General features: G+C 38.4%; 1 protein-coding gene across 11 annotated transcripts in view; it reads left to right on the plus strand.

The window, feature by feature from the left end:
* The window catches only part of NAA16 (N-alpha-acetyltransferase 16, NatA auxiliary subunit), a 64,702-nt gene that overhangs the window by 35,001 nt on the left and 10,771 nt on the right, over nt 1-18,930 (plus strand). For 7 of the 11 annotated variants that reach the window (XM_061434465.1, XM_061434459.1, XM_061434460.1 and 4 more), the window contains 4 exons: nt 9,524-9,596; nt 11,711-11,880; nt 12,221-12,373; nt 14,193-14,321. In XM_061434465.1, coding sequence (XP_061290449.1) covers nt 9,524-9,596; nt 11,711-11,880; nt 12,221-12,373; nt 14,193-14,321 — 525 coding nt within the window. Of the gene's footprint in view, nt 1-1,025; nt 1,156-9,523; nt 9,597-11,710; nt 11,881-12,220; nt 12,374-14,192; nt 14,322-14,509; nt 15,022-18,930 lie in introns of those variants that run through there. The other 4 variants (XM_061434466.1, XM_061434467.1, XM_061434469.1 and 1 more) reach the window with 4 other exon arrangements.

The raw sequence follows: 18,930 nt of genomic DNA on the forward strand, positions 1-18,930 counted from the left end.
TTTGATGTCCGTGTACATTGTAATCTGTTCACTACCGCAAGCCTAGTTACCACCCGTCAGTATACAGCTGAGCCCCTTCACTCATTTCACACTCACCCCAACTCCCTTCCCTCACTAGTCTGTTACCTGTATCTATCAGTTTTTGTTTTATTTTGTTCTTTTTTAAAAGTCTGTGTGTGAGTGAAATCATGTGACATTCGTCTATCTTTGACTTATTTCACTTAGCATAACACTGTCGAGGTCCATCCATGTTGTGGCAAATGGTAAGATGTCATTCTTTTTTATGGCTGAGGAGAGTAATAGTCCATGTATCACACCACATCTTTATCCATTTATCCGTTGATGGACATCTAAGATGTTTCCATATTTTGGTTATTGTAAATAATCCTGCAGTGAACACAGAGGTGCATCTGTCTCTTTGGATTAGTGTTCTTGTATTCTTTGGGTTGAGATTATTTTCTTAATTTAATTTTTCAGGTTTTTTTTTTTCTTGCTAGTAAGTAGTTTTTTTTTACATTGTTATATTCTGCAGCCTTGATAAATCTGTTTACTAGTTGTTACAGTTGGTATAATGAATTCCTGTCATGCACAAATAGAAACTTTTATTTCTTCCTTTACAATTAGTACCCCTTTTATTTATTTTTTGGACTACTTGTTCTGTCTAGAACCCCCAATACATGTTGAATAGAAATGATAAGAATTGACGATTTTGTCTTGGTCTCAATGGGAGTGTGTCTAGTCTTTCTCCATTAAATATTGTTTTAACTATGGATATGTTTGTATATGCCATTTATGATGTTGAGGAAGTTCCTTCCTACTTCGGGTTTGTTGAACATTTTTGTTTTGAAAGGGTGTTGAATTTTATCAGATTCTTTTTCTATGTTTATTGAGATGATCATGTGTTATTTTTTATTCTGTTGATAATTATGTCATACAGTAATTGATTTTCAGATGTTAAACAGCTTTGCATTAGTGGGATAAAACCCACTTGGTCATGATGTGTAATTCTTTTTATGTGTTGCTAGGTTCAATTTGAAAGTGAAAGTTGCTCAGTCGTGTCAGACTCTTTGTGACCCTATGGAATCCGTGGAATTCTCCAGGCCGGAATACTGGAGTGGGTAGCCTTTCCCTTCTCCAGGAGATCTTCCCAACCCAGGTATCGAACCCTGGTCTCCCACATTGCAGGCAGATTCTTTACTAGCTGAGCCACAGAGGGAGCCCAGGAATAGTGGAGTGGGTAGCCTGTCCCTTCTCCAGAGGATCGTCCAGACCCAGGAATTAAACCAGGGTCTCCTGCATTTGGGATTCCCTGGTGGCTCAGATGGTAAAGAGTCTGCCTGCAATGCAGGAGACCCGAGTTCGATCCCTGGGTCAGGAAGATCCCTGGAGAAGGAAATGGCAACCCACTCCAGTATTCTTGCCTGGAAAATTCCATGGACGGAGGAGTCTGGGGGGCTACAGTCCATGGGGTTGCAAAGAGTTGGAGACAACTGAGCGACTTGACTTCAGGTTCAATTTGCTAGAGTTTTATAGAGGATTTTTGTATCTGAATTTCTAACAAATACTGTGTAATGTCTTTGGCTTTGATATATCAGGGTAATAATGACTTTATAATGAGGTGGGAAATTTTCTCTCCTTTTTTCTTTTTTTGAGAAGTTTGTGAAGATTGGTGTTGGTGTTAAATATTTGGTAAAATTTACCTGTGAAGCTGTCTGGGGCTGTACTTTTCTTTGTGGGTTGTTTTTGATTACTTGTTTCAACTGTTTATTTATTATTATTCATTTCTATTTCTTCTTATTTGGTTTCTGAGATTTGTTTTTCTAGAAGTTTGTCCATTTAAATGATCCAATGTTGGCATATAATTGTTCATCATATTTCTTTATAATCATTTTACTTCTATGAAGTCAGTAATAAGTAGTGCTTTTCTTTGATTTCCAGTTTTAATAACTTGAGTCTTTTTTTCTTGGTCAGTGTAACTAAAGGCAGCCAGTTTTGTCAGTCTTTTCTGAAGGCTAAGTTTTCGATTTGTTGACCCCTCCCTCTGTTTCTATTTCACTAGTCTTCAAATCTGGTCTTTATTATATCCTTACTTCTGCTGGTTTTACGTTTAATTTGCTCATCTTTTTGCAATTGCTTTTTTAAAAATTTATTTATTTTTAGTTGAAGGATAAATCAAGGTTACAGCATATACTTTAAAAATATTTTGGGGGGCTTTTAAAAGAAACCAAAGTGACCCTGGGAAGAGGTAGAAATTAATTCTGGACTTCCATTTTCACCTATAGGGGAAAGTACTTGGCAGTTTGCTTAGCTGTTCACTGTGTCAGACTCTTGAGTGAACGCAGTGAATCATCACGGTTTGCATGGGTTGTTACAGGTACATTTGATTCCATAGCATCTGGACACCGATGCATAGGTGCGCTGAACACGGGTGAGAACATGGAATCTGAGTGCTTGGTGAGACAGACTGGTGAAGCGCAGCTGTCTCAACAGAAAACGTATGGCTGTCCATACATGGGAAGGGAAGGTAGGCTGCTTCCAAGACAGCCTTTCTTTCTTGTGTTAAATCTGCCCATAACTCTGAAAATATGTCAAGATCCTCATTCAGCTGAAGGACCTGTTGAGGTATTTGTGACCTTTAGAAACTGATGACAGTAGGCCCAAAGAGTTACAGAACACTTGGCCTGTTCACTGCAGAAAGAGAATCATCATGAACATTGTTGAAATATGTCTGTGGAAAGTACTGAATTGTTTGGCTCTGGTTACTGGGAAACACCTATAGTTTGTTGCTGGAGGTGGAGGTAGATTAAGATGTTGATCCTGGAACATATTGTCTCTAAGATATCTTTGTTTCTTTCTTTTGAATTAACTCAGGTGGGTATAAAATTGAGTTTTGTGTCTATTTACTAACTAACTTTAATTGTGAAGGTAAGTTAGGGGAGAAAATGAAGTTTCAGAGTTCTGTCATCATTATAAAAATGACATCACAGTTAATGGTCAAGCAGAATGATTCTAAGAATGCTTTATTTCCTATATACTTCTGGAAAACTAGGTGTTTCAGAAAACTATATATGGAAGTAATTACCAAGGAAAGCAAGAATTTGATTTGTATTTAAGGGCAGTATAAGGGATTTTTTCTTAGATGCCCCAAATAATAGAAGAACTACATTAAGAATGTTTCTTAGATTCTGCAGACTGAGGAGGAAGAAGAGAAGAAAAACAGAAAGAGGGGAGTTACTCTGGCGTAGGGGCTGACTCTGTAAAGGCTCATGGCCAGGAGGAGGTCCCTGAGCTTGAGCCTGCTCTCAGCCTGAGACAGCAGACAGCCACTATTCCTAGGGCTCTCCTGGAGAAGAGGCTGGTGTCAGAATAAAACACTGTCCTGTCTGCCGTCCTCTTATCCCGCCTGCCCACACCAGGCTCTTTCTAGCTCTGTCCACTCCTCTTGTAAAAGCCCTTTTGTCTAACTCTGCAGATCTTATGGACACTGGTTCATTCTGTGGCAACAGCCAGCTCACAGCACTAAATATAGCCCTTTCCCCCTTTTGCAATAATTATTGCAAATATAGTCTCTCTGAAAAAAGGAAAAAGAAAATTTCTTAGAATCCTGGATTTCTCACTAAAGGAGAAAAATTCTGTTGTTAAAATTCCAAAAGGCATTATTTGCAGTGGTAACAGTGTCAGAGTTAGTATTTTTCAGATATGCTGATCAACCGTTAATTGTAATGACGTTCATGAATTCATTTCTTGTTTAAAAACAGTTAAATTTTAGGAGAGGGAAATAAAAGCAAGTACTTTTCCTACCTGGGAAAGTGTCTTAGTATAGTGTCATGTCAACTTATTCATTAATCCCTTTTACAATTTTTGCCGAATCTATGTAACAACTACAGTGTTATTTATTTAGTATTTTTCACCAAATTTGATTATTATTTTTTTTGTCTTTCATAAAAGCCAGATGTGTGTTAATACAGTTTCTATAGTCATAAAGTTAAAATCTAATATTAAAATATAACTTTAAAAGTTTCAGTTGGTGAATTAGCTGCGTGGTCACCCTTTGGGAAATATTGGTATAGGGAAAAGAGAATTGCTGTGGAATCAAGCCTGGTTTGGAATCCTGACTCCATCACATATTTGCGTGAGCACTCACCTGATTCTGTTTCTGGATTATAAAACTGGAGCAACTAATACTGAAAGAGTTGATGTGTGCTTTAATTAAATGATTAAGTTTGTAAATTCCGCTCTCTCACCATCCGCACCCCGTCACAGGTCATCTCTGCAAGAAGTTACTTTCATTTTGTGTCATAGTTCTTGGACAGTTCAGCTAGCTGCTTGGGGACCAAAATTGTCCCTTATGTTAATTGTATATTTATTAGAAATTAATCCAGTTTTGGTCCTTGTTGATAAACTCTTGTGCTTGGTTTTCTCATTTGGATTAAAAAAATTTGAAAAGACAGTTTCAGTGGCTTTCATGTTTTACAGTAACATTTTAAACTCGATCTGTATTTATATTGTGAAAAATTGTGTGTCGTATATGTGTTGTAGGACTTTGCTTTAAGGTTAATAAAGAATTCTTTTAACTCATATATAAGAAAAGCTGGTTAAGGGCAATCAATAATTTAGGGGAATTATCTACAATAGTCACATTTGCCCATGTTAGATTTGGTTAGCAAAAGCAAAGCTTTTTCAATTCTGGTCAAATATAACTGTTAGAAGAAAGTATTTAAATCAGGAGAAGGTGGTTGAACTTTGAAATATTTTCAGTTCATAGAAAATTTTGTATGATTTTAAACTATTTTAAGGCTTGAAGTTTTATTGTGATATTAGATACCTAATGTGAGTAGATTGGACTTCTTGATTTAAATGCCAGTGGAAATACTGTTTTCAAGACTAGCCATTACTTACTAAGTTGTAGAAGAAAGAAGTTGAATATACAGTTATATTGTACAATTGACTATAGTTATATGGTATACAATTATATAATTGAATATATAATTATACAGTATAATTGCAATGTAAATGGTAAGTAAACTTGAAGTAAAATGGATCCTTTATACCTCAGTAAAACTCCTTAGACTAACTTTCGTAGATAAGTTTGGAAAATTGAATTTTTTAGTTAATTACTTAGTGAGTGACTATAATAACACATTTTTTAGATTCAATATATATGCCAGGTAAACCAGGAAGGACAGTGATCTTTGCAGTTTTTTATTTAGAACATTTCATGTGAACTTTCCATTACCTTGATTTATTCCCTCAATTAAATCTTGTTTTTGAGTTCTGAAGCTAGAGATTCTATTTTATTCAGTAGTATTTGCACTCTTTTATTAAGAGTGTAACATTATTATGTGTAACTTCAGTATTTTGTTGTACTTTTTAAAATTATTAAAACTAATTTTTAAAATGTATTCCACCCTAGAGATGCAAAAAGGTACACCCTTACTTAAAAGTCTACTCTAGCTGCAGTTTTAGTAACTGCCAGTAGATGGTAGTGGAAGTTCATGAAAAACTTTTTGCTTCTGTAAGTTGAGTGCTGAATTTCCGTAAGTTGAACCTGAAGGTTTTTTTAAAGTTACACATACTCTGAATGAAATTAGTCCTGGTGGCTTAAAAATGCCTAATACTTTTTATTTTGCTTAATAGTAATAGTCTTATTGCAGCATTTTAAAAAAATCAGTTCTCAAACCCTAGGGTATATTAGAATTATTTATAGAGGGTTTGCTGAAAATGTTGCTAGACTCAGTTTCTGATTCTCTAAATGTGGGGTTTGCTCAGAAATTTGCATGCCTACAGATTACCAGGTCATGCTAATGTTAACATTTATGATATTAATGGTCAGAGGATTGTGCTTTTAGAACCACTTTTGTTGTTGTTTTATGTGGCGAAATACACTTAACCTAAGGTTTACCATGTTGACCATTTTTAAGTGTATGATTTAACGGTATTAAATACATTCACCTTTTTTTGTAACCATGACCACCATCCATCCCCATAACTCTTTTTATCTTGTGGCACTATTAATAAAACTCTGTACCCATTAAATAGTAACTCTGTTTTTCCCTCCCTCTAGCCCCTAGCAACCACTATTAAACTTTACAGCTTTATGATTTTGACTACTCTAAGCAACTCATAAAGTGGAATCATATGGTATTTGTCTTTTTGTGACTAGATTATTTCCTTTTGCATAATGTTCATCCGTGTTGTAACACATTGCAGAATTCTTTCCATGGCTGAATAATACCTGTCATATGTCTCTCCCACATTTGGGTTGCTTCCGCGTTTTGACATTTAAGAGCAATGCTGTGTACATGGGTGTACAGATATTTCTTGGAGACCTGCTTTCAGTTCGTTTGGATCTATAGCAGAAGTAGAATTGCTGGGTCGTTTGGTGGTCCTGTTTTTAATTTTTTGAGGCACTGCCGTACTGTTTCCACGGCAGCTGTACCATCTTCCACCAGTAGTGCACAGTTTCCCTTTTTTTTACATCCTTGTCTGCAGTTGTTGTTTTCTGTTTTTTGTTTGTTTTTAGATAGCCATCCTCCTGGGTGTGAGGTGGCATCTCATCGTAGTTTTGACTTGTATTTCCTTAATGACTGGTAATGTTGCAAATCTTTTCATGTGCTTACTGGCTGTTTGTATATCTTTGGACAAATGTTTGTTAAGTATTTTATCAAACATTGAATGGGGTTTTTGTTGTTGAATTTTAGTTCTCTTTGTATTTTGGATACTAAGCTCTTATTAGATAAATGATTTGCAAATATTTTCTCCCGTTCTGGGGGTTGCCATTCTGTGGATGGCATCTGGTTGTACACATTTTTCACTTTTCATGAAGTCTAATTCGTCAATTTTTTTCTTTTGTTCCCTGGGCCTTTGGTGTTATATCCAAGAAATCATTGTCAAACCTGATACTGTGGAGCCTTTGTCCTGTGTTTTCTTCTAAGAGTTTCATTGTTTTCGGTCTTTGGTCCTTTGGGTTAATTTTTGTATATGGAATTAGGTTAAGTTCACCTTCATTCTTCTGCAAATGTACATCCAGTTCTCCCAGTCCATTTGTTGAAAAGACTTTTATTTCTCCATTGATTGGTCTTGACACTCTTGTAAAAAATCACCAATGTGAGCGTTGTTTCTGGACTCTAGATTCTATTCCATTAGTCTCTATGGCCATCTTTATGCTAATACCACACTGTATTTTTTTTTAATTACTGTAACTTTGTAGTATGTTTTGAAATCAGAAGTGAGTCTTCTTGGTTTTCTTCTTTTTAAAAATTGTTTTGGCTATTTGGATTCTTTGAGAGTCCAAATGTTAATTTTAGAACGGGCTTGTCTATTTCTGGGAAAAAACATTGGGATTTTGATGAAGATAGCATTGAGTTTATAGGTCTCTTTGGGTAGTATTGATATTTTAATAATATTAAAATTTCTAGTTCATAAATATGGGATGTGTTTCCATTTATTTATGTCATCTTGAATTTTTTTCAGCAGTGTTTTATAGTTTTCATTGTACAAGCCTTTCACTTCCTTGGTTAAGTTTATTTCTAAGCATTTTATTCTTTTTGATGCTATTGTGAAAGAAGTTGATTTAGTAATTTCCTTTTCAGGTTTTTTATGTGTGAAAGTGCAGCTGATTTTTGTGTATTGACTTTCTGTGTCTTGCTGTTTTTTTGGGAAACATCTGCAGAGAAAGTTTTACTTCTTCCTTGTGTACAGTTTGGATGCCTTTTATTTCTTTTTCTTGCCTTCCAGCAGGAGGACTTGCAGAACCGTGTTGAGTAGATGTGATGAAAGCAGGCATCCTTGCCTGGTTGTGTATCTTAGTAGTAGAAATACTTTCAGTCTCTCCCCTTTGAGTCTGATGTTCGCTGTGGGTTTTTCATGTTTGTCATCAATTATATTGATATAATTTCCTTCTGTTCATGGTTCAATAAGTGTTTTTATAATGAGAGTGGTGAAATTCATCACATACTTTCTGTGCAGCAATTAAGATAATTACGTGGGGTTTTGTCCTTCATTTTGTTGATATGGCATGTTATACTGATCAGTTTTTAAGGTAAACTGTCCTTGCATTCCAGGAATAATTCCTCCTGGTCACGGTGTGTGATCCTTTAGCATGCTGCTGAGGCCTACATGCTAGTATTTTGTTGAGGATTTGCATCCGTATTCATCATGAGTGTTGGTCAGTAGTTTTCTTGTGGTGGATTTTGGTATGAGAGTAATGCTGGCATCGCGGAATGATTTTGGAAGTGTTCCCTTCACTTCAGTTTTTTGGGAAAGTTTGGTGTTAGTTTTTAAACTGTTCAGTAGATTTTACCATTGAAGCCATAGGGTCCGGGGCTCTTCTTTGTTGGTAGGTTTTGATTTCTTGTTCAATCTCCTTACTAGATATAGGTCTATTCAGATTTTAATAAACATTCTTTTAAAATGATCTTTGTTTCAATATCTTATTAAAATAATACAGCATTATTGTCACTTTTTTTTTTTAAAGACTGTATTCATATTCCACTATCCTAATCCATTTGGTCATATTTTCAATAATGAGTGTAAATTCTTTCTTTTTTTTGTTTATGTTACGTATTTCCCCCCACTGTTAATATATTGTCCCATGTATTCCTTATTGCCCTTCTATCTGAGAGAATTACACCATATAGTGCAGTATTCTTATCAGAAAGATATATAGGCCTGAGAAGTGTTTTAATTTGGTATTTTGTTTTTTGACTGCTTTCAGTGGGACGATATTAAAATAATTCTATATTGATCACATACTGTTATAAATTCTAATTGTTTTTCTTCACTTTTGACCTTTGTTTTTCTGAAGTTCATAAATAAGATGGCTATATTTTCTGATGTATTCTGAACAGGTAACATCAACAGACATTTAAAACAAACTGTACACAGAAGCTGCTTTTTTCCTGCGACTTCTAACTCATGTCACTTTTCTTTTGTACTTGCTGGGCATAGCATGTTTGCAGTGTAGCTTATGATCTTTTAGTCCTACCTAAGTATAGCATTGGAATGAAAATTTATTCAAATAATCACTGAAAACAGAGTTTAAACCTTTAATTACGAGTTTACTTAACTTTTTCCATCAACTCACTGTGTAGTTTAGATTATTTCACTTGACTTTTTTTTGTATTGGCATTTTAGAAAATCTGAGAATATAATGGCTTACAACTTCACCCTGTGACAGTGGGAAGCAAAAAGCGATAAACTTAATAAATTATACAGATGTGTTCATTGGCCAAAAAGGAGTATGTGGTAACTAGTGATAATTTGTCCATTAGTTTCATAATTTGAAACTCGTTATTGAGATGAGAAATTAATGAGATTCTGTTTTACTATTAATAAAGAGAGCAGTGCATTTTCTGTGTTTTTCTCATTTTCCTTCCAACATGGAGGGTGGGAGTGGGGAAAGCAAGCATCTCAATTTATAGTTAATTTATTGTTCTGAAATAAACTGTATATTGTTTCCAAATCTAATCCATAAAAAATAAAATACTATTAAAGATTTTTTAAAACTATGTTTCTTTAACAGATTTCCATAATCCAGGAGCTGGTTACTAATTATGAAACCTCTCTTAAAACGTGTGACTTTTTTAGCCCTTATGGTAAGTTTAAATTAGATTGAGTTGAAATTTGATTATTCATTTCAGTCCATTTTTAATCACTTATGGTAAAATTGTGTTCATTATGTGCTACATGATAGCTGTTCACTAGTTTTTTAATTAGTGAATGAAATGAGAAGAGCACTTGCAACCTAAAGTAATTAAAAATTTCCATAATCTTGTGATGTGGGAATTAACCTCATTTTAATATGAGTAAACAGAATCCCACGTGGTTGAGTAGCTTGACCAAGATCCAGTAGTTAATGTTAAGATGTGTTTTTCCTGACTTCCTAGTTTTTTGTTCTTTCTACTTTTATGTTTGTGTGCTCAGTCATGTCCGACTCTTTGCGACCCCGTGGACTGTAGCCCGCCAGGCTTCTCTGTCCATGGGATTCTCCAGGCAAAAATATTGGACTAGGTTGCCATGCCCTCCTCCAGGGGATCTTCTGACCCACGGATTGAACCCACGTCTCCTGCTTTGCAGGTGGATTCTTTACTGCTGAGCCATGGGGGAAGCCCTAATGTGTCTTCCACAAAATTAACTCTCATACCACATATCTTAACACCTAGTCCACATGCAAATTTTCCTCATTATTTAAAAAAATGTGTAATTGGTTTCTTTGAATCTGGATCCAGCTTAGGTCCACAGTTTACATATGTTTGTTATGTTTCTGATATTCTTTTAATCTTGGGTGGTACTGTCCTGTCTTTCCTTTCTCCTCTTTTTTTAAAGGCTGTTTGTTGAAAGGTCATTTGTCTCGTGGAGCGCACCATGCTTTGAATTTTGCCAATTGTTTTCTCATGGTAGCGTTTAATACATCTTGCTGTCTTCCATATTTCTTACAAACTTCAGGTTAGATTTATAGGCTCTTTTTTTTTTCCCTTTCTTGCATGTTGTGCTGTACAACATACAAGATCTTAGTTCCCCGACAAGGGACTGAACCCTTGCCCCTGCAGTGGAAGCACAGAATCCTGAGCACTCTTCCTCTGGGGAAGTCCCCTAGGTTTATAGGCTCGATTAGATTTGGGTTCCATGTGAATACTTCATAGGTGACACTTTGAACTTCCTGTTACAGCACATCTGAAGGCCGAAGGCATTCTCGTTGTCTCTCTTTTTGTGAAACTAAGATTCATCAGAATTTAGATGTTTGTCAGCCTAATCTGGCCATGCAGTCAGTGTTTCTTAGTGGTCAGTTACCTGATGATTTTTGCAGCCACTGCAAAAATTGCCTTGATCCCTTATTTCATTCTGATCATCATTCCTTCTGCATTTATTAATACTAGCTGGAGTTCTTGTAAAGAACTTTTCCTCCTCAGATATTTGACCCCCCCTGAAATACAGTGTATATGAGAGGAGCAAGATAAATGCTTGGCTCTTTGCTCATATTTATTATTTGTGTCTTAATTTATGTTAATTTGTGTGTTTGCATTGTCGTTTCATTCGGTCAGCTAGTCTAGGAGACCTTCTTGTCTTCTGAGGTAACATGAGTAAATTCTCCTTTCTGCTCTTCGTACCTCGTTTTATACCTGTGTGTCTTCCCTTCTGATACCCATTTTGAGAGCTAGGTGTTTCTTATTTATTCTTCTGTAGTTTCAGGGCACAGAATGGGGAGCCAGATAGAGGTCAGATGGTTGGTTGTGACAATCTGGTCAAGAGTGTACCCTCCTGATACCCTTCAACTTTGGGTTTCCCTGGTCTGTGTTGAGGCCTGGACGGTCCACGTAAGCTCTGGCAGTTCTTGCCTCTGTGGAAGTTTTACCGTGGTGGTTAGGGACGTGTTTTCTCCAGACTGTTTTCCTTGGTTTTTCCTGGACCTGCTGCCTTAATGCTGTCTGCCTGAGAATCCGTAGAGTTAGGTTGATCTGCCTCTTCTCCCAGACTGTTTCCTTGGCATGAGGTGTGGGTAGAAGCTTGGGAAAGCAGTGTCTTTGCTCTGCTCGACTACTGCTTCCTGAACTTTGTGACTTGAGGTTGTATCTCTTTCTGTTGAAATTGGTCATTTTTACTAGATTTTTATTCTAATAGTAATTGATTTCATTATGCATTGGGAGAAAGAAAGCAAGTGAGTTGCTTCACTTTGCCTCATTCCTTATAATAATTTTGTGTTTGATTGCAGAGAATGGGGAGAAGGAACCCCCAACGACACTACTCTGGGTTCAGTACTTCCTGGCACAGCACTTTGATAAGCTTGGGCAGTATTCTTTGGCTTTGGATTATATTAATGCTGCAATTGCTAGCACTCCAACTCTAATAGAATTATTCTATATGAAAGCAAAAATTTACAAGGTAAAATCTTGGTCATGTTTTTTGAATAGTTAAAGAATTTGGCCATTTTAAGGACCCATGGAGTTCTTTCTGTGTGGAGATAACTTTTAGGGCACCCTGATGATTTATTCTCAATACGCTAATAATCCGAAGGAGTTTTATGTTGCATAGTCATATAGTCAGTGTTAATCATTTCATTCAGCTCTTAGTAAATATGAATTTTAATGTATATAAAAATTTATAGATAGATTTGACAGAAATGTAACATTTCTAATTTGTCTTTAAGAACGTTTTCTGTTGTAGCGTACCCATATTCTCTTAATCATAACAGTGATGTCTTTAATACTTTCATCTCTTAAAGCATATGGGTAATCTCAGAGAAGCTGTCAAGTGGATGGATGAAGCTCAGTCTTTGGATACGGCTGATAGATTCATCAATTCCAAATGCGCAAAGTATATGCTTCGGGCAAATATGATAAAGGAAGCAGAGGAAATGTGCTCCAAGTTCACAAGAGTAAGAAATAGCATGTCATTGTCTGAGTTAGTAAAATTAAACTTAAATTCCCTGGTGATGTGTGAAGTGTGCTGCTATAGTTCCTCGGAATTCACTTTTGTTGTCATTTTTTAAATCTTGTTTAGCGCGTATCCTAAGTGTGATTTCTTACTGTGGTTGATGAGTGTGCATGTGCTTCTGGTGTGTGTGTGCTAAGTCGCTTCAGTCTTGTCTGACTCTGTGCAGTCCTATGCACTGTAGCCTGCTGGGCTCCTCTGTCCATGGGATTTTCCAGGCAAGAATGCTGGAGTGGGTTGTCATTTCCTTCTCCAGGGGATCTTCCTGACCCAGGGATCGAAATCCGTCTCCTGTGTCTCCTGCGTCTCCTGCATTTTCAGGCAGATTCTTTACCACTGAGTCATCTGGGAAGCCCTGTAGAGATGAGAAGTAAAGTACAATTAGAAATGAGGATATTTAAGTTAAATAAGTTCAGTGGTTTAAAAAACAACAACAACAAAACACCCACGCAGCAAACCACAGCCAACTAGGACATGTCTGAAAAGACCCAGGAGAATGGGAAAGAAGGGGAAAGTTCAGCTGTTTGAGGAAAGTAGTTCCCAAAGTCTGGGGCTCAGCTTGCTTGTCATAATCGCCTCCAGCTGTCCACTCTTTAACAGGCTGCTGTGCTGTGTACAGAGCTGGTTAGCTTATCCACACTGCTTCACTGGCCAGGCGTGTCCCTGACGGTGGTGGGCAGCAGTGAGCTGGGGGAGGAGGGCTGCTCGTGACTTCCCTATCAGTTTATATCTGCTTTGTAATACGTAAGTGAAGTGCTCCTATTTCCTTCTTGCAAATTTTTCAGTTTATAATATTTGTAGAGTTGCTGAGGCAGGTTGAATAGTTCTAGTTGGTAAAGTTTTGAAATGAAAAATACGGTAGATTTCTTATAAACATAGGTAGTTATCAAACGATGGAATATCTGTAGCCATGAAGAAGACATAAAATACCACCATAATTTTATTTACCCAGAGATAATTGATTTTTACACTTTCAATGAGAATTCTGAAAATTAAACTGATAACAACAGTGGGTATGAAAAAGAAATGAAGACTGAACTTACGTAAATATACCCGTATCTTTGCTGTCATTCTTGGGGTCCTGTAACATGCATTTTAAATAACTGTTCTCCATTGTGACAGAGCTCCACGTCCCTGCACTGAGACCAGGCACTCTGTGCTTTGCATTCTCCTGGGATACACACTTAGCCCGAATTAGTGAATATTCTTTTTATTTAAAAATTTTAATGTATTATTGTATAATTCACTACTGCTCATTGTCATAATAATCCTCATAGACATCGTTGTGAAAGGAAGTGACAACTGATGCCTTGATGTGGAGGAAGGAGACTTGCAAAACTGAAAAGCGGGCTTGAAACTACTATGAAGAGATTTGAAAACAATGTTGTAAATAGCAGTGATCCTAAGTCAGCAAGGAAAAGGTTAAATGGCTTTTGCTTAATAGACAAAGATAGGCAGTGCTTCATAGGATCCCTGTCTTAAATAGGTTAAATAAAAGCTCTGGTGTTTAAAACTTAGCTTCAGTAACCTGTAGTCTTTTCTGTGTAGGTTGTTGACGGTCTCAAGAGAGCTGGGTAAATAAGACACACAGTTTTAAGTTGGTAGGAGCCTTTTGGAAGCACATCAACGTGTTTATTATATAATTTGTCACTGCTACTTATTGTCGCCGTAATCCTCATAGACATTGTTGTGAAAGAGAAAACGGGGTTTTTAGGCTCTCTTGTGTCGTTTGCTTCCTTTATTTGCGGTTGCTTCCGTTTCAGGAAGGGACGTCTGCCATGGAGAACCTAAATGAGATGCAGTGCATGTGGTTTCAGACAGAGTGCATCTCCGCGTACCAGCGCCTGGGGAGGTACGGGGACGCTTTGCAAAAGTGCCATGAAGTAGAAAGGGTAAGTTAACAAGAGTTTGGGCTTCGTGTTTCTCCTATAAGGTGACCAGAAAACAGGTAGATTTCTACAGAGTCTCATCTACGTCTTCTCACGACTTTGGAAAACTTCACTGTGAAAAAATTCTCAATCTTTAGCCTTTCAGACATTCAGAAATTGTGAATAAATGATTCCTTTCTTTGGATCCTCAGGTGGTAATGAGGTAGACATGTCTGCATATTTTTGTCTGAAGCAAGAAGAGGAGGATTAGTTAAGTTACTGTTGCTGTTACTAACATGTACTCAAAATTTCTCTTTCCTAATTGGGCCATTACTTGATTTCATCCCCAGCCTGGAAAGATGCACAGGCCGAGGGCCACCTCTTTCTGCTCTGTGTCAGGATCTGCTCTGTCGTCAGCCTCTCTCCAGTTTGTCTTGCCAGGGTGTGTGTTCTCACCTTCAGCACGTTCCGTACCCAACATGTGGCTGGCTTGCAGGCTTATGTTACGACTTGCTAGGATCATGTGTGCGATGTGCCTTAGTAAGGGGGACTTTTCTTTTCCTTGTGTGTGAATTTTTGTTTTCCTGTTCTTTGTCATCTCTGAAGCACTCTCCTTCCAAGTGGACCACGGGAGGAAAAGAGCCACAATGCACCCCCGAGGCAGGCCTCAGCAGCCTTCAGCCAGGGGTCACTCGGCAGCCCCGTCCTGAGCTGGCGCAGTCAGGTGAGCCTGCGGTCTGCACCCTGGCAGCCACTTTGGCCTTCTTCCCCATGTGAAAGTTGTGAAGTTGCTCAAAGGAAGGCTGGATCTCTTTAGGGGGTGGCTTTGGTCGGGAACTAAGATTCCATTAGAGCCCTTTCAGAAGTAGTGTAGCTTTTGCTTTGTTCTTTGCTTTTTAAGCCTAAACTTGATGGCTGTTTGCCAGGGGAAACCCTTCTCATCTTCTCGGAAACTGTAAAGCCTTTGGATGATATGTGAAATATTCAGGCAATATCCAGTTATCCTGAGTTTAAGTCAGGCTCTGATTTCTGTGACCAAACCATAGATCACTAGCTTGTTTGACATCCTAGACAATCGTCACTTTAAAAGCATTCTGCTCATTACTGAGGAAAGATGCATTTCTGTTACCCAGAACATTCTCAAGGAGCCGTAGCTTGGCACTTATATATCAGTTGTTCCAGCACGACTGTAATTAGAAGTTAATCAGACTTTCTGTGGAAATCAAATTTCAACACCTTGGGATCATTGGAAATTCTCCATCTCTAGTCCCATTCCTCCTAACATTAGTGACTTTTTAATGTTTTTTATTAAAAAATTGTTAGACTATGATCACTAGCTGTTCCATTACTAAGTTTCATTTAGATTATGCTTTCTCCTGAGTTTTTAGTGGTTTTGAATAACTACAGTTGACCCTGGAACAAAGTGGGTGTTGGGGTGCCAGCCCTCTGGGAAGTTGAAAGTCTCCCTGTGACTTAGAGTTGGTCCTTTGTATACGTGGTTCCTACGTATCCCTGTTTCCGTATCCATGGATGCAACCAACCATGATCACGTGGTCCAGTAGAATTTACTGTTGGAAAAAACTCACATATCAGTGGGCCCACATGGTTATTGTTCAAGGGTCACCTGTATTTCCAGTTTAAGAAATGTGTTTTGACTGGTAGAAAGCATTTTTGAAGGAAAAAAAATTATAGACGATCACTGGTTATCAGAGATGGTAGAAATCATCACCCTCTGGTTATGTTATGTAATTATCATCATTGGAAACTTTACTAAGTATCTTTAGGGTTTGCTATTGGTACTTAAAAATATAACCAGAGGCAGATACACAAGAAAAGATCCTATTCATATTATGCTTATAAGCTAGTCTTTATAGTGAGTAATTCATGCTAAAAGGAAAAACATTAGTGTAGAGTACAAATAGGGTGATTGAATGTTTGCTGATGAACGCTTCTGAAATAATTAATTTTTCTCTCTTATTTTGGCTGCACTGGGTCTGTGTCGTGGCACGAAGGAGCTTCTCTAGTTGTAGTGCGAGGGCTTCTCTTGGGAAGCGTGGCTTCAGTGGTTGTGACGCGCGGGCTGTGGTGCACAGGCTTAGTCGTTGCAGCGCGCTGGCTTCTCTCCTTGTCTTGAGCAGGCGTGGTTGCCCTCAGGCCTGTGGGGGTCTTAGTGCCTTTACCAGGGATGGAACCCAGGTCCCCTGCATTGGAAGGCTGATTCTTAATCTCCAGACCCCAGGGAGCTCTCTGAAATTAGTTTCTAATAACATTAATGTCATCTAAAAGAAAATTCTTAATGATAACAATTATAAGGATTTAGGAGTAATTACAGAATTAAAAGGTACAACAGATACCTATTTGGGTTACCTTTGTGCCTGGGTTTTAAATAGTTTAGTAAAGACACAGCACCTTATTCAAAAATAAAACTTTGGGGACTTCCCTGGCAGTCCAGTGGTCAAGACTCTGCTTTGCCAGTGCAGTGAGGGCACAGTTTGAATCCCTGTTCAGGGAACTAAGATCCTGCATGCTGTGTGGCAAAAAAAAATAATATATATATATATAAAATTTTGCAGTTGACTTTCTAAATAGAAGGTTACTGAATAGAGAACTAAGTTCTAAGAAGGACTGAGTCCTTCTGCCTTCAAGAATTCTTTCACTGAAGGCAGTTTCAGCCTAGGACATACTGCTTTGCACTCTTACTAATTGGATTTGAAATGTTAGAATTCTAGAATGGTCCATTGTAGTCCTTTTTCTGCCTTCTTCTTGCCTTCCTTACAGGGTTTAAGATTACATGTAGTGATTATGTAGTCCAACCCAATCCGATGTTTACAACTTAAGTTTTATTAAAAATAAGACAGAATGACCACCTTCAGACTATTGGCTATAAACTTGTGTTCAGAATAATATTTTTAACTATTTTTTCTTTCAAGAATTGAGCCTTTTCCCCCCTTTTTTTCAGGTGATTAGTTTCTCATTATTTTAGCGTGTTGATTTATATCTGAGAGAAGCAGTACATATTTCTAAAACTTTGTGATAAGATCTAAGGTTTCCAGTAGATCAAAACCACAGGACATTCGTAACTTTATCTTTTTTTAATAATTGTATTTATTTATGGCTGTGCCGGGTCTTCAGTGCAGTGTGGGCTTCTTCTCTAGGTGCAGCGTGTGGCTGCTCGTTGTGGTGGCCTCTCTCGTTGAAGAGCAGAGGCTCCAGGGTGCACACGCTTCAGTAGGTGCGGTTCCAGGGCCCTCGAGAACAAGTGCAGTAGTTGGGGCACGCAGGCTTAGTTGCTCCACAGCATGTGGGATCTTGGATCAGGGATCGAACCCATGTCTCCTGCATTGGCAAGAGGACTTTTCCACTGAGCCACAAGGAAGCCTGTAACTTTATCTTCCATTGCGTCTTAATCTTTATCAAGTTGACACTCACTTTATAACGACCGATTTTCTGTAAAGGAATTAAGATCATTGCCCTGGTTGGTCTAGCTCTTACTTCTTTTACTTGTTTGTTTGTTCATGGCTATGTCAGGCCCCAGTTGTGGCACAGGAGAGCTTTGTTGCGGCATGCACACTTCTCAAAGTTGTGGCACGTGGACCCAGTAGTTCGGGCTCACAGGCTTAGTTGCCCCTCGGCATGTGGGACTCAGGAATTGAGCCTTTGTCCCCTGCATTGCAGCTGTAGAGACCTACGTATGGTGACGTCACATGGAACTGCTTACGCACATCAAGCCCATCTCAGCTCCTCGGGTTGGCAGTCATCTGCAGGGTGTAGCCTGGTGGGGGTGTTGGCAGTCATCTGCAGGGTGTAGCCTGGTGGGGGTGTTGGCAGTCATCTGCAGGGTGTAGCCTGGTGAGGGTGTTGGCAGTCATCTGCAGGGTGTAGCCTGGTGGGGGTGTTGGCAGTCATCTGCAGGGTGTAGCCTGGTGGGGGTGTTGGCAGTCATCTGCAGGGTGTAGCCTGGTGGGGGTGTTGGCAGTCATCTGCAGGGTGTAACCTGGTGGGGACACTGAGCAAAGAGGACATAGGACATCCCTGTACCGCCTTTGTAACTCCTTTGTCCATGCTCATCTCAAAACGAAAAGTTAAGAAAGTCAGCCTAAGATGACATAGTTGCTCTTAAGTAGGAATATGCCATCCTCAGCAGGTTCCTGAGACACAGAGGTTTGAGCGCAAGAACTGAGAAAGCCTCAGACACACTAGGATAAGTGGGTTGCTTTGTTTCTGGAAGACGGTGACTGGAGAGAGGCAGGCTATGGGCGGCTACTGATACAGAGGCGGATCACACGCTTGTGGTTCCGTGTGGCTCCCTCGAGACCTCACTCAAACCTCATGCTCTAGGAATGTCTCTTGAAACTTGCGTCTGCCTTTTTTTACACATAAAGGTTTCTCACCCTAAGAAAACTGCAACCTCTTTAAGACGTTTTCATCTCGTTATGTGCTCCATGATTTGGGGCACTGCCGTTTTTCCTCAGTTGTATTGAATTTTGAGATATTATAGTGCTAGGTATAACGGTATTTATATTAACCATGAACAATTATGTAATTCCTTCATAAGTTACTTGATTTGTGTTATTGATGGGAGGAATGAAACTTTAAAATATACCATTAAAGCATGGTTCGTGAAGTAGTAAAT

Source organism: Bos javanicus, chromosome 12 (assembly GCF_032452875.1).
Source record: "Bos javanicus breed banteng chromosome 12, ARS-OSU_banteng_1.0, whole genome shotgun sequence".
NCBI classification, from domain to species: Eukaryota; Metazoa; Chordata; class Mammalia; order Artiodactyla; family Bovidae; genus Bos; species Bos javanicus.